The sequence below is a fragment of the Peromyscus maniculatus genome, chromosome 16, assembly GCF_049852395.1.
Source record: "Peromyscus maniculatus bairdii isolate BWxNUB_F1_BW_parent chromosome 16, HU_Pman_BW_mat_3.1, whole genome shotgun sequence".
Classification (NCBI taxonomy): domain Eukaryota; kingdom Metazoa; phylum Chordata; class Mammalia; order Rodentia; family Cricetidae; genus Peromyscus; species Peromyscus maniculatus.
The window spans coordinates 59518073-59534479 of NC_134867.1; the positions used below are offsets into that span (position 1 = coordinate 59518073).

Consider the following 16407-nt stretch of genomic DNA (forward strand, 5'->3'; position numbering starts at 1 on the left):
GGACCATGACAGAGGATGGTAGCCTCAGGCAGGGCGTCTATGTGGGAGGTAAACATGGAGCCCCTGCTAAGTGAAAAAAAGTGTTCCAAAGCAGGGCACAGTGGCAGCGTGGGCTGTTCAACCACAGAAGAAGGGCTTCTAAGAGGGTTATTTGCACACAGGTGGATGAGAGAAGCCAGTACCTTACTATCATAGAAGGACATTATAGACATGGAGATAACCAACTCTTCAGTGGACTTGGGAGATGTTGGTATAGATGTATGTATTTGTGTGTGCACATACACATTTCATAAATATGATTGTAAGTGCATGCATACGATTGTAAATATGAGCAGATATGTATATTTAAAATAATGATGAAGAGAAGCAATTGATATGTTCAAGGCTAGAGGGTTAGTTGAAAATAAATACATTTTAGAGAACACCCTGATAGGAGGAAAAATATGATACCAAGTGAGAAAATGTACGAAACCAACCCTTATCTTAAACTGATGGCAACTCTTTTTTATTATGTGTTTAGGTGTTTGTCTGCAGGTATGTTCATGTACCTTATACATGCCTGGTGCCCAATGGAGGTCAAAGGAGGGCATTGGATTCTCTAGAACTAGGGTTACAGATGGTTGTGAGCTGCCGTGTGGATTCTGGGAATTGAACCTGGGTGCCCTGGAACAACAACCAGTTCTCTTAACCACTGAGCTATTTCTCCAGCCTCCCAACTTTTTTTTAAAAAGTGTTTGAGACATTGAAAAAAAAAAAAAGATAAGGGACTATTTCGAGTTTTAAATAAGGTTAATTTTGAGTACTGGTGTTGCATGTGAAATTTCCAAATATCCTGCAGTGAGAGCATATTGTTTTATAGTTGGAATAAAAGGTAATATAAATTAAAGTAGTCCCCCCACTTTGTATCACAGCTAAGCGGGTCATAGAGGAGCCCACTAGGATGGCATTTTGGCGGCCCCTTTACACAGGCGGGAGCCAGCTGATCTGTCCCTAAGAGCCACCCCGCTGCTTGGTGACTTTCCTAGGACTCTCTCCGTAGACCAGGCTGACCTCCAACTTGTAGTGATCCTCTTGCCTCTGTGATTACAAGCATGAGCATCACAACAGACTTTAATGTAGAGAGAGCACAGGAATCCTGGACCCACCGTAGACGAGATCGTAGTTTGAAGTCACCCTTAGGTCTTAGAGGGAAAAAAGTCCTCCCCATCGGGGAACATGGTGCCTTCAAGTCCTCAAAGAGGAGACTAGTGACAAGCTAACGTGGAGAACAAAATGTAAGCCTGGGAGGACTTCTGCCACAGGTGAGACCTGCCGCACGGTGAAGGAGCGAGGGATAGGTCAGGACTTCCGGCTGGCAAAGCCCTGCCCTGGTTATGAGTGCTGGTCCACCTCCCGGTCTCTCTGGCTTCTGTTTGTCTGTGAAGTGAGAGGCTGGGTTAAACCAATGGTCTCCAGACTTTCTTCTCTGGTGAGTGGGAAACAGGCGCGGCCTTTGGCTGGCAGTCGGGAGACCTGGCCAGTTCTCTGATGAGGACCCCTGAGCGTTTTCAGGCACCGCTGTGTTGCTGCCCAGGGAACGCCAGCCACCATCAAGCAATTGTGGGCGGCAGGGCCCCCAGTGGGGCTGTGACTTGGAGAGGTTCCAAGCTTGGTATTTATTAATCCTTCATTTTCTCCCCCTGTTAAATGGGGGTGACGACGCCTTCTTTCCCAGCCTCCCACACTGGTGAAAAGGACCTATTAGTTAGGCAGCAAGAAAGAGTTCTTTGGATGCTTGCGTCTGCACTCTGATGCTCCAGGAAACTTCGTTCTCCCTAGGAGATGCTTCCATGAGGAACAGCGAGGCGGGCACGACGCTCAGTGATGCTGCCCGTGTAGTTGGCCGATGATGTCACCACCCGCTCCGGTCCTCTCGAACTCTGTTCCCAACTGAGGTTCCCACCACTGCGTTCTCCACCAAGACGGGATAGGATGAGCCATCCTTCTGCTTGGACTGTCCCTGCCAGGTAAGCACGCGGCCTGCAGCTCCAGTTGCTCAGTAACAAGATGACGTGGTGCATGTCTGGACAAGAAGCCTGCCATCCTAGAACCGGGTCTACCTGGAGATGCCAGGCAGGTGTGGTCCCTCATCAGGGGACTCAACCACCGGGTGTTTGTGACTGTTGGGAATGTATCACCGTGGCTAGAGAATATTCCAAGCTAGACTGTTTTGTCCATGAGCAGCAGCTACAGCTCTACTCACCCCACACTCCCCACCCTCAGATACCCCAGCTACTCCCACCGATGTGTGGTAGATAAGACAGCCAGGAGCCTTGAGAGGATGGGGATTAGGATGGTGAGCATACAGAGCCAGTGGGTTCCTAGGCCTCCCAAACTGGAAATTCCCATTGATCAAATAACATTGAGGATGTGATTATTTTTTTTTATAGCAATGTGTTCATTTAGGCAAACTCTCACTGTAACAAATCAATGGGGGGGGGGAATTATATTTGTTGTTGTTTTTAATGAGAATTTAGTTTTCATAATTTAACTATTTGCATTAAAAACCCAATGATCAAAATCAGTCTGACTACGTGATTCAAGAGTTTTTCTCCAACCCAGAGAAAACTGTGTCCACTCTTTGGGATACCCTGGGCTGAGGTGAGGGCCTTTTCTTCAGGGAGATCACAGAGCTCCATCTGCCTCTGCCTCCCGAGTGCTGGGATTAAAGGCTTGCGCACCACCATGCACAGCTGGCCACCACGCACAGCTGGCCACCATGCACAGCTGGCCAGACCATTCTTTTTGTGGCTCTGGGGTCAAGACAGGGTCTTACTACACAGCCCTGGCTAGCCTGGAGCTCACTATGTAGACCAGGCTGACCTCGAATTTGTAATGCTCTTTCTGCTTTGGCCTCCTGACTGCTAGGATTACAGACATAAGCTATCATGTGCAGCTAGCAGGGACATTCTCTACCTCCTGCCTTCACGCATGTTCCTATCCATAGTGTTTGCTTTTCGTGAAATGCCTTTCTTCCCCTTCTTCAGCAAACGAACTCCTACTGACCCTTCGAGACCCAGTGATGTTAGGCCTCCCTTGGAACCGTATAAAGCTCTGTCTTGCTGTGGGCTTGCCTGTTCTTGGCACCCTCTCCTTCATTCCACTCACCAAATTGAATTAGATTCAGTTTCTTTCTCCCCAACAAAACTACGCAAAGGCTCTTATTTTTAACAGTCTGTATGACAACTTACAATTAAATCTTGAAAGAATGGAGAAAGCCTGTTCCAGCATCACAAAGATGAATCCCCCCCCCACTGTAGAACTGAAGTTCAGTTTGATTTTTTTTAAAAGACAGATATGATTGGGCCTAACATGTTCAAACAGCTTTCTCAACTATTTTTGTGAATGTAGTTTGAAGCTTTTGGGAAGAGGGAGGACAGCTGAATGGAAATAAAAACTGTGTCATGAAAGGAAAGTGTGGGACACGGCTTCTCAGAGGGGAGGAGATAGGAAGGGAGGCAGTACCGTGGTGGGGATCCCGTTCACCCCATCATTGCAGTCAAACAAGGGAGCCCTTTTTCTCAGGTGAGAAGCCAAGAGCTGATTGCCTTCAAGGTCTAGAGGGTCCTGGGTGTGTGAGTCTTGCCTGAGACAGCGGGACATCCCCGCCACCTTCCCTAAAAACCCAGCTTACGCCTGGTGTTAGACATTCCCAGCATTTGGTGTGGGTTTGTGCCTAAGAACCTGGACGACCCATCTCTGTATGAGACATTTCACTTTTGTGACAGTTGAAGGCCTGAGCTATCCCTATGGGGGTGGGGGGTGGCCACTGGTCACCTGCTCCTGTTGAGCGTAGGAAATGTGGTTCATCTGCTAAACTACACACTGCAGGTGGGACACACATCCTTCTTTTCCCCCCATTTTTATTTTCATATCAGTTACATGATGAAATGCTGTTTTGAACTCACCGGGTTAAATAAAATACATCGTCAGAGTAAATTTCATTGGTTTATTTTTGCTTCTTTTAAGAATATTTATTTTAAGCCGGGCAGTGGTGGTGGCACACGCCTTTAATCCCAGCACTAGGGAGGCAGAGGCAGGCCTCTGTGAGTTCGAGGCCAGCCTGGGCTACCAAGTGAGTTCTAGGAAAGGCACAAAGCTACACAGAGAAACCCTGTCTCAAAAAAAAAAAAAAAAAAAAAAAAAAAAAAAAAAGGAAAAAGAGAAAAAAAAAAAGAAAAAAGAAAGAAAAAAAAAAAGAGAGAATATTTATTTTATTTAATTTTATTCTAGTGAGTGTTTTGCCCACATGTGTGTATGTGTGTGCACCACCTGCATGCCTGCTATCTGCAGCAGCCGGGTCTGGATGTCACCATTCAGTGCTGCACACCACTCAGATTGGCATGGCTCCAGCGGCAGCGTGGCCCTCAGATACTACTAGCATGGCCCCAGACCTCAGAAAGCCACATGGACTTCGATGGTAACAGGAGCCTCAGACATCAACACACACTCTGGCTGCAGTAGGGCCACAGACCCAGACACGGCCCTCAGCTGCAGCTCGGGCCTGGATGTCACCATAGCAGTGTAGGCCACTCAGATCTGTATGGCCCCAGCTACAGCAAGGCCATCAGACACCAACATGGACTCAGTTGGCTGACCTGACCCTGGGCATCCACATGGCCCTCTGTGGCAAGAGGCCAACAGGTTGTGGCCCAGGCTGGGTCCTCTCTAAGAGCAATAAATCCTTAACCACTGAGCCATCTCTCTAGCCCCTATTTATTTTTATTGTGTGTGTGTGTGTGTGTACACGAGTGGTTTATTTATTTACTTTTTTTTTTACCTGCATGTATGATTGTGTACCATATGCCAGGTGTCCTTCAAGGTCAGAAGAGCGTGTTGGATCCCTTGAAACTGGAGTTATAGGTTATTCAGGAGCCACCCTGTGGGTGCAAGAGTAGTAGTGGTCTTAGCCACTGAGCCATCTCTCCAGCCTCTGAACTTTCTAGCCACAATGTCAAGGTTATGATTCAAAGCTGAACATCTCTCTTCTATTTGTGTGTGTGTGTGTTCATGGGTGTATGTGTGCATGTCCGTGTTGATGGGTATGCAGGTACACATGCATGTGAGTGGGTATGTGTTGGAGAAGTCAATCTTGAGTTTTGTTTGTAAGGTGCCATGCACTTTTTTTTTTTTTAATAGGAGTGCTCACTGGCCTAGAACTTGCCAATTTGGGTAGGCTGGATGGCTAGCAAGCTCTAGGGACTCCCCCATCTCTGCCTCCCCAGTTCTGAGATTACAAATGTGTGCTGCCACATCTAGCTTTTAAAAATATACCTGTTTCTATGTCTATATGTGTTTTATCTGGATGTATATATGTGCATCGCATGCGTACAGTGCCTACAGATGAGGACATCAGATCCACCAGAACTGGAGTTACAGATTGTGAGCCTCCATCTGGGTACTGGGAACTGAACCCAGATCTTCTGCAGAGAAGTGCTCCTAACCACTGAGCCATCTCTCCAAGCCCCACACCTAGGTTTTTTGTTGTTGTTGTTGTTGTTTATTTTTAAATGTGAGTCTAGGAGATCCAACTTACACAGCAAACACTTTCCTAACTGAGCCCCCCCCTTCCCCACAAGCCCTCTCTTCTATTTTAATTCTCCAGTTTTCATAGCTTTTGTTTGTTTGACTTATTTGCAGGAAATTACCTGAAGCCGCTCAGCCCAAAGCCTCCTCATGGACCAGTCAAATGTGACCTCCCTGGCTGAGGAGAAAACCATGAACACCTCCAGCAGGAATGCCTCCCTGGGGAGCTCGCACCCGCCCATTCCCATAGTGCACTGGGTCATTATGAGCATCTCCCCTCTGGGCTTTGTGGAGAATGGGATTCTCCTCTGGTTCCTCTGCTTCCGGATGAGGAGAAATCCCTTCACAGTCTACATCACCCACTTGTCCATTGCTGACATCTCCCTCCTGTTTTGTATTTTCATTCTGTCCATCGACTACGCGTTGGACTATGAACTCTCTTCCGGCCATTACTACACAATTGTTACGTTATCGGTGACTTTTCTCTTTGGCTACAACACGGGCCTCTATCTGCTGACAGCCATCAGCGTGGAGAGGTGCCTGTCAGTCCTCTACCCAATTTGGTACAGGTGCCACCGCCCCAAGCACCAGTCGGCGTTCGTCTGTGCCCTCCTATGGGCGCTTTCGTGCTTGGTGACCACCATGGAGTATGTCATGTGCATCGACAGCGGGGAAGAAAGTTACTCTCGCAGTGACTGCCGGGCGGTCATCATCTTTATAGCCATCCTCAGCTTCCTGGTCTTCACTCCGCTCATGCTAGTGTCCAGCACCATCTTGGTGGTGAAGATACGGAAGAACGCATGGGCCTCCCACTCTTCAAAGCTGTACATCGTCATCATGGTCACCATCATCATCTTCCTCATCTTCGCCATGCCCATGCGGGTCCTCTACCTGCTGTACTACGAGTACTGGTCCGCCTTCGGGAACCTGCACAACATCTCCCTGCTCTTCTCCACCATCAATAGCAGCGCCAACCCTTTCATCTACTTTTTTGTGGGCAGCAGCAAGAAGAAGCGCTTCAGGGAGTCCTTAAAAGTGGTCCTGACCAGGGCTTTCAAAGATGAGATGCAGCCCAGACGGCAGGAGGCCAACGGCAACACCATCTCCATCGAGACCGTGGTCTGAGGACCACAGTGGGGAATTGGGGACAGAAACAGTGGAATGCGGGTAGCTTTCAATTTGTGCTTGGAATACAATCAAAGCACATTTAAATCTCCAAAATATGATACAGAAAGGAAGCATTCCACATGCATGGGAGTCTAATTAATGATGAGCTTGCATTCTTAGCTAGTGTCTTCTGGAAATGTCTCTGTATGTGATGGGGCTCTGTCTTTTCCAACCTTATCAGAGACTCATCCTTCTCTTATCTCTTTGGTAATGATCAACAAACAGTTAACTACAAAAACTGCTCTAGCGGGCTGGAGAGATGGCTCAGAGATTAAGAGCATTGGCAGCTCTTCCAGAGGTCCTGAGTTCAATTCCCAGCAACTACATCATGGTTCACAGCCATCTATAATGGGATCTGATGCCTTCTTCTGGTGTGCAGGTGTACATGCAGCTAGAACACCATATACATAAAATAAATAAATCTAAGCTGGGCGGTGGTGGCACACGCCTTTAATCCCAGCACTTGGGAGGCAGAGGCAGGTGGATCTCAGTGAGTTTGAGGACAGCCTGGTCTACAAAGTGAGATCCAGGACAGCCAGGACTGTTACACAGAGAAACTCTGCTTCGAAAATAAATAAATAAATAAATAAATAAATAAATAAATAAATAAATAAATAAATAAATAAATAAATAAATAAATAAATAAATTTTAACAACAACAAACTGCTCTAGCAGGAAATATCCCAAACGGGACCTGGAGAACCTAGGGAAGCCATGCAATGACTGCTGTCTGCTCCTATGTGACCTCAGGTGATCCGCTTTGGGGAGCCTCATTTCCTCCCTCAGCGGAAGTGGTAGCACTCTGTATGTACTGTGCCCGTTATTGTTGAGTATGGTTAGGTCGGCAAAGCACCGGCTCGTTGTCAAAGTTCAATAAACGTCCGTCTCTCTTCATCCTGCCACTAGAGTATAATGCGCTCATACAAATATTGTTTTGTGCTTTTAAATGTTGAATGGAGATTCCCAAAGGTCTTTTGGCTTGTAGCATGACAGCTTTTCATGGTATAACACCTCTGCTGAAACATCAGCAATTGTTACAAGGTAGGCAGTCACATGTTGGGATACCGTTTTAAGTTCTGGAAACAAACATTTGTCCCCTCTTGGAAGAATTTCCCATGGCGTCCTGTTCCTTGGGGAATATCACGTGGAATGGAAGTCTATGTTTTGAAAAATTTTTTGACTGTGTATACAATTTCACAAATGCACTTTAATTCAGGAGATTGAGAACTATTGTGATCTTGAAGACCTGTTCCCTCAAAGAGATGGGTTATTTATAGCTCTGACACGCTTGCCTGCAGCCTCATGTATGTCTCTGCACCTGAGGCCTTTTTCCTGAGGCTGTATGTGTGTATGCATGCATGCAGCTCACATACATGTGAATGTGTGTGGCTGAACTTGTGGTGGGTGGGTGTGCATGTATGTGTGTGTGCGTGCAGAGGCCCAAGGCTGAACAAGGAATCTTCCTCTGTTGTTTTCAACCTTATTCATTGAGTCAGTCTCTCTCAGGGAATCCAGAGTCACCACTGGGCTAGTCTAACATACGAGCTTCCCCCAGAGAATCCTTGTCTCTACCTTCTAAACACAGGGCTTACAGACAGGCTACCATGCCCACTACTCAGTATTTGTGTGGCCACTAGGAAATCCAACTTCTGATCCTCATGCTTGTGTGGCAAGTGTTTTGCCCCCAGTCTCCTGACTTTTTTGTTTCATTCTTCTGAAAGGGAGGCTCACGGTGGGAGCTAAAAAGGATGCCAGTGCATCTTGAAGGGCTCTGGATGCTTTCCCCCAAGACCGACCTCTGCAGGATCCATTGGGCCTCTCCACTCAGTACTGGCTCAGGCAAGCTCTGTCTCCTGTCTACCTGGCTTTGAGTTACCATCCCCAGACCACACATATTGGATTTTAACCAAACACCGTCTTAGCCTATAGACTAATACACTGGGATGCTAATTTCCTGCCCTTCCTCCTGGGAGTCTCACTGAGGGGCAGCACTTGCTGGGTTCTTCATGTGGGCAAGTGTTCAGTAAGTGGACCATCAGTTCCTGTTTCCACTGTTTGTCCTTTGTAGGGTCGGATGATCTTTGGAGGAACAACTCTTCCCGGCTGCCCTCTCCACCCTCTTTCTGTCTCAGAAGTAATAATGCCAGTCACCTAGGGCCACTTTGCTGGGGGAGAGGTGTGAGTCTCTCCCACCGAGCTGAGACCCCCGCTGCTAGCCAAATGGTATGCAGGAGACTTTTCAGTGGGTGATGACATCTGATTCAGAAGCAAGGCAGCTTGTGTTCAGGAGTCCATATGGGGTGTAGTGTGGTGACATTTAGAATGGTCTTGTTTTCAGTTGAAAGCAGAGTTTCTGTACTAGGAAAGAGTGGAATATACCACTCAGGTTGGCTCCTCTCTGATTCTGCTGCTTCCTGGATGCCACGTACAGTCTCATCACATCCCAAAAGGGTTTCTGTCACTATGGCAAATACCTGAGATAAGCCAATTAATAAGAAAGGTTTATGTTGGCTCATCACTTCAGAATTTCAGTCCACAGTCACCCGGCCCTGTTCCTTTGAGTCTGTAGTGGTATGAGGCATCATGCCAGGAGCATGCAGTAGAGAAGAGCTGTTCACCAGCATCCCAGCATCCCAGCACCCCAGCACCCCAGCACCCCAGCACCCCAGCATCCCAGCATCCCAGCACCCCAGCATCCCAGCATCCCAGCATCCCAGCATCCCAGCATCCCAGCATCCCAGCATCCCAGCATCCCTGCACCCCAGCATCCCAAGCATCCCAGCATCCCAGCATCCCAGCATCCCAGCATCCCAGCATCCCAGCATCCCAGCATCCCAGTATCCCAGCATCCCAGCATCCCAGCATCCCAGTATCCCAGCATCCCAGAATCCCAGCACCCCAGCATCCCAGCATCCCAGCATCCCAGCACCCCAGCATCCCCTTCCAGAGCAGGCCTCCAATGTCCTAACTTCCTTCCACTAAAGGCAAGGACTCAAAGCCCCAGCATCTCCCAATGGAGTCACACATTGCGGCCAAGCCTTTACACATGGGGCTTTGTGGACCCTGTCAAGCATGCAGAGCCCAAGGGAAACACTGCGAACTGGGAGAAGCCCCACTCTGCTGCCGTCTGGCAGATGAGGTGAGGACACTGAACGGATGGATGTGTCTGAACATTCCCCTAACTTCTCAACAATCAATTCCCTGTAAAGAGGTAGGATTTGGAATTCTGTATTTTTAATGACAAGTCTCTCTCTCATCCCTTCAGTCTATTCTCAAAGTGAACTATAAATTAAAACCAGGTCGAGAAACACAGCTCAGCAGATAGAAGTGAGTGTTTCCAAACCTGAAGACCTGAGTTCGAATCCCAAAACCACGGTAGAAGGAGAAAGTGGGCTCCTAAAAGTTGTTCTCTGACTTCCCCACATGTGCCATGGTATGTGTGTCTCCCACATATATATGTACTGTGTGTGTGTGTGCACATACGCACAATAAACAAATGTAATAAATTTCAAAACCTAAATCAGATGTGGTAGCTCATGCCCATAACCTCAGCACTCAGGGAAATGAGGTAGGAAATAAGTTCAAGCCTGGGCTACATGGTAGGTTTCAGGCTAGCCTGGGCTATGATAATTATACTTTAAGGTGGGCAGTGGTGGCACATGCCTTTAATCCCAGCACTCAACAGGCAGAGGCGGGCAGATCTCTATGAGCTGAAGCTAGCCTAGTCTATAGAATGAGTTCCAGGACAGCTAGGGTTTCACAGAGAAACCCTGTCTCAAACAAACAAAACAAGGAAAAAAAGGTTCTGTTTCAAAAAAGGTCATAGTGGGTGGGGAAGCTAGCCTTAACTACATAGAACATTTTAGGGGAGCCTGAGCTACAGTTGACCTTGTGTCAATGACACAATGAAAGAGCCAAATGTCATGGTGAGCAAGGCCTGTAATCCCCGCACTGAAGAGGATGGAACTGAAGGAACACCAGTAGTTAAAGGCCAGCCTGGACTTGATAGCAAAATTCTGTCTCAAAACAGAAAACAACAACAAAACAAAACAACCAAAAATAAATAAAATCTGAGATGATAAATAAATGTGCTCCTCCACCACCGCAAGCAGGGAATGGAAGCATCGTCTGAACGGCTGCACACACATCTCAGGTCAGTCATCCCCACACTGCATACACATCTCAGGAGCTCAGTCATCACCACACTGCATACACATCTCAGGTCAGTCATCACCACACTGCATACACATCTGAGGAGCTCAGTCATCACCACACTGCATACACATCTCAGGTCAGTCATCACCACACTGCACACACATCTCAGGAGCTCAGTCATCACCACACTGCATACACATCTCAGGAGCTCAGTCATCACCACACTGCATACACATCTCAGGAGCTCAGTCATCACCACACTGCATACACATCTGAGGAGCTCAGTCATCACCACACTGCACATACATCTCAGGAGCTCAGTCATCCCCACACTGCATGAACATCTCAGGAGCTCAGTCATCACCACACTGCACACACATCTCAGGTCAGTCATCACCACACTGCATACACATCTCAGGAGCTCAGTCATCACCACACGGCATACACATCTCAGGTCAGTCATCACCACACTGCATACACATCTCAGGAGCTCAGTCATCACCACACTGCACACACATCTCAGGTCAGTCATCACCACACTGCATACACATCTGAGGAGCTCAGTCATCACCACACTGCACACACATCTCAGGTCAGTCATCACCACACTGCATACACATCTGAGGAGCTCAGTCATCACCACACTGCACACACATCTCAGGTCAGTCATCACCACACTGCACACACATCTCAGGTCAGTCATCACCACACGGCACACACATCTCAGGTCAGTCATCACCACACTGCATACACATCTCAGGAGCTCAGTCATCACCACACTGCACACACATCTCAGGTCAGTCATCACCACACTGCACACACATCTCAGGTCAGTCATCACCACACTGCATACACATCTCAGGAGCTCAGTCATCACCACACTGCATGAACATCTCAGGAGCTCAGTCATCACCACACTGCACACACATCTCAGGTCAGTCATCACCACACTGCACACACATCTCAGGTCAGTCATTACCACACTGCACACACATCTCAGGTCAGTCATCACCACACTGCACACACATCTCAGGAGCTCAGTCATCACCACACTGCATACACATCTCAGGTCAGTCATCACCACACTGCACACACATCTCAGGTCAGTCATCACCACACTGCATACACATCTCAGGTCAGTCATCACCACACTGCACACACATCTCAGGAGCTCAGTCATCACCACACTGCATACACATCTCAGGAGCTCAGTCATCACCACACTGCATACACATCTCAGGAGCTCAGTCATCACCACACTGCATACACATCTGAGGAGCTCAGTCATCACCACACTGCATACACATCTCAGGTCAGTCATTACCACACTGCACACACATCTCAGGTCAGTCATCACCACACTGCACACACATCTCAGGTCAGTCATTACCACACTGATTTACTGGTGCGTGCTTTTGATCAAGACACAACTCTTAGGATGACTTGCTCTTGGGCAAATGGAGAACACTAAAACGTTCCCCAAAGTGCTTTCTATGAAGCAATGGCACAGGGAAACACCCTTCAAACCCATCAGGCCCCTCATGCTGTTCGCATGTGCTTCAGTGTCTATAGGAATCAGACTGGATTACTGAGCCCATCCGTCTCCTTTCAAGGAGGAGATAGAATAGCCGAGGCCTGAGGGACCACATTGTGATTTTTCTTTCACTGATTCAGGGACTCCCTATTCTAGCCAGTGCTGGATTTCTGGAGGTTTCCACATCTCCAGACCTGCCTTTTGCTCCCCGAGATCAAGGACAAGGATATTTCCCAGGTGAATTTCAAACTTGGAAGGGTCTTCTACCAGGCACAAGATGTAGAAGAGTTAGAGGACAAGGCTGGCCTGTCAGCCTGGTGGAGCGTCTTGGCCTTCTCTGTCAGCCATGTTCTGAGACTCTTCTCTGAGAAGGTAGAGATCAATGTTTCTACACCCTCCACAGTGACCCCTGAAGTGTCATCACTCTTACACAGGCCCTGCTTGCTTTCTTTTATTGACTCTTCTAATTTCCTCCTGTTACCATAATAAAATAATGCTGATCAAAGCAACTTTGGAGAGAAAGCATTTATTTGGCTTACACTGCCAGGTCATAGTCCATCACTGAGGGACGTCAGGGCATGGACATAAACAGGAGCTGAATCAGAAACGACAGAGGAATGCTGCTTGCTAGTTCATGGCTAGCAAGTTTTCTTATACAGTCCTAGATCACCTGCCTAGGGAACGGTGCCACCTACAGTGGGCTGGGCCTTCCTGCATCAATTAGCAATTAAGACAATCCCCCACAGACCTGCTCAAAGTGATCTAGGCAATTCTTTTTTCAATGGAGGCTTTTCTCTCAGGTGACTCTAAGCTGTGTCAAGTCAACAATTAAAGCTAATGAGGACACCAACCTTGACCCAACCGCTTGGGTCTGAATGTTTGTGTTCCCCATCATTCACACTTTGAAATTCTACCCCCTCCCATGATGGTCTTTGGAGGTGGGGCCTTCAGGAAGTGATTAGGTCATTAGGCCTGTGCTGTCATGAATAGGGTGATCACTCTTTTATCATCTATCTATCTATCTATCTATCTATCTATCTATCTATCTATCTATCTATCTATCTATCTATCTATTGTCTATCTATCTATCTATCTATCTATCTATCTATCTATCTATCTACCTATCTATTTATTGTTTTGTTTTTCATGACAGAGTTTCTCTGTGTAGCCCTGGCTGTCCTGGAACTTACTCTGTAGACTAGGCTGGGTTTGAACTCAGAGGTCAACTCTGCCTCCTGAGTGCTGGGACTGAAGGCATGTACCACTATGCATGGTTAGGATGAGCACTCTGATAAAAAAGAACCCAGGCAGGTTCTTATAAACACTCCTTGCTACGCCTGCCTGTTTTCTTAAATTCCAGCTCTAAAAGGTGTGACTTTTTTTTTTCCTTCTGTCTTTTTTTTTTTTGGATGGAGGGAGGGGGTAGGTACCAGCCCAAGCCCTAAGCACGAGTCTCCTGACACCTGGGCATTCATCTCTTTCTCTGGAGGACCCGTCTCACCCACGCACCTCCTTGCAGGCGTCCCTTTCCTCTCATCCAGCATCCTGGGCCCCACAGCTGCCAACAGTTACAGCTTCAAAGTCCTACAGTGTCCATGCGACGGAGCCCTTGTCTCTCTTCTTTCGAGGAGAGAGACTCGACTCGGTCCCAGCGGCCCACCCTGATGTTTTTCTCTCATAAAATTGCTCCTGAGCCTAAAATAAAATAAAAGAGGACCTAGAGAGCCACAGTCAGAAGTTTCCATCTATGAACCAGGAAATAGACTGCCAGTCAACCATTCCCCAGGCTTGATCTTGGACTTCTGGCCTCTGTAACTGTGAGGAGTTTCATTTCCTTTAACATTTTTTTTATTACTTTAAAAATTGTGTGTGTGTGTGTGTGTGTGTGTGTGTGTGTGTGTGTGTGTGTGTGTACATAGGTGCAGATGCCTGTGGAGGCTAAAGCTGTTGGGTCCCCTTGGAGCTGGAGCTAGAGGCCAATGGGCAGGACACAGGCTGATTCAAAGAACCCTGAGGTCAGAGGCCCCTGGACTGCCTGCTAGCCACAGTGAGTGACGAGTGGAGTGAGCATGTAGATATGTCTGTATTCATTGGACAAAGTGATTTAATACCTACTGAATTTCTTAATTAAAATATTGGCTTTTTTTTTTTTACTGTTTTTAAAGTTATTCATCTTATTGCTGTTTTGTTTGCATGTATGTCTGTGTGAAGGTGTTAGACCCCCTGGAACTGGAGTTCCAGAGAGTTGTGAGTTGCCATGTGGATGCTGGGAAACAAACCCAGATCCTCTGGAAGAGCAGGCAGTGCTCTTAGCTGCTGAGCCATCTCTCCAGCCCTGGCTTGAGTTTTATATGACCCCCCCTTTAGTTTCATTTTTTAAAATCCTCTTTTTTCATTATATTTTACAAGAGAAATTTTCTTCAAAGTTTCAGAAATTAAAACTAATAGGAAAACACTCCTCCCCCTATGTATGGTACCCCATGATGGGTACACTTGACACAGGAAACTGTTCACCCTGTGTGGGGGGTGGGATGATGAGATCCCAGTATCCCATTCAATCCCAGTATCCCATTCAAGGGTGTACAACTCCAGTGACTCAGCTTCCTGTAACCGGGCCCACCTCTTCATTTCTTGAGGCAGGGTGTGCTTACCAGTTTTATGTCAACTTGACACAGGCCAGAGTCATCTGAAAGGAGGGAGCCTCAATTGAGAAAATGCCTCCCTAAGACCCAGCTATAAGATATTTTCTTAATTAGCGATTGATGAGGGAGGGGGAGGGCCCAGCCCATTGTGGGTGGTGCCATCCCTGAACTGGTCCTGAGTTCTGTAAGAAAGCAGGCTGAGCAAACAATGGAACGTGAGCTGGTAAGCAGCACCCTCCATGGTCTCTGCACCAGCTTCTGCCTCCAGGTTCCTGCCCTGTGTGAGTTCCTGTCCTGACTTCCTTCAGTGATGAACAGTGCTATGGAAGGTAAGCCAAGTCAACCCTTTCCTCGCCAACTTGCTTTTGGTCATGTTGCTTCATCACGGCAATGATAACCCTATTTAGGACACAGGGCCATGCTGTTTCCCAGGCTGGTGTTGAACTCCCAGGGCCCCAGTGACCCTATGGCCTCAGCTTTTCTTTTGTTTTTGTTTTTCAAGACAGGGTTTCTCTATGTAGCTTTGCGCCTTTCCTGGAACTCGCTTGGTAGCCCAGGCTGGCCTTCAGCTCACAGAGATCCACCTGGCTCTGCCTCCCAAGTGCTGTGATTAAAGGCATGCGCCACCACCTGGTCGGCTTCAGCTTCTTGAGTCCGTCTTCCCTACCTAGAACCTCATGCTGGGGACCAGGTCTTCAAGACTTTGGGGACATTTCAGACACAAACTAGACTCATTATGTCACATTGTATTGTGCTGTCTTGAGGTTTTTGTTGGTTTTGAGACAGGGTCTCACTGTGTATCCTTGGCTGTCCTGGAACTCACTATAGAGACTAGGCTGGCCTGGAACTCAGAGATCTACCCACCTCTGCCTCCCAAGTGCTGGGATAAAAGGTGTGCACCACCACGCCCGGTCTCTAGATTGAGTTTGTTGGGGGTCTGTCTGCCGTGTTCAGTGTGGTATACGGCGTGTTCCGCTGTACGATTTTAGTACAAACAAAAGCAGTCAGAGACCTGCAGAAAGGGAAACTCTTGGACTTGTCCCAAGGACCGTGAGTCACCCCATTAAGCCAGCCTTGCCAGCTTGCTATTTCTGGTGCTGGCCACACTGCCCCTGGAGACTGGGCTACTGCCGCCGCCGCCGCCGCTGCCCCGGAATGCCACCACGATGACATTCTAGTCATTTATTTGTTCTCCCAAAGTGCTGGGTGAGGGGGCAGTTGGAAATGTCACTGTCCATGCTCGAATCCTGGCCGTTGTGGACAGGAAGAGGGGGCATCTATGCCTTCCTCTCCCTGCGCCAGCTGGGCTTCCACAGATGACAAGGGTCTGTTCTGTCCATACCT

At 47.8% G+C, this 16407-nt stretch overlaps 1 protein-coding gene across 1 annotated transcript; it reads left to right on the forward strand.

Moving 5' to 3' along the window:
- Window positions 1-1623: 1623 nt before the first annotated feature.
- Window positions 1624-7755, forward strand: LOC102909383 (proto-oncogene Mas). Its single transcript, XM_015996746.3, has 2 exons — window positions 1624-2006; window positions 5680-7755. The coding sequence occupies exon 2, from the start codon at window positions 5716-5718 to the stop codon at window positions 6688-6690; it is 975 nt and encodes a 324-aa protein (XP_015852232.1). The 5' UTR covers window positions 1624-2006; window positions 5680-5715; the 3' UTR covers window positions 6691-7755.
- The last annotated feature ends 8652 nt before the right edge of the window (window positions 7756-16407 follow it).

Excerpts from the sequence above, each read along its gene's own strand:
- LOC102909383 (XM_015996746.3), top strand. The coding sequence starts at position 5,716 with ATGGACCAGTCAAATGTGACCTCCCTGGCTGAGGAGAAAACCATGAAC.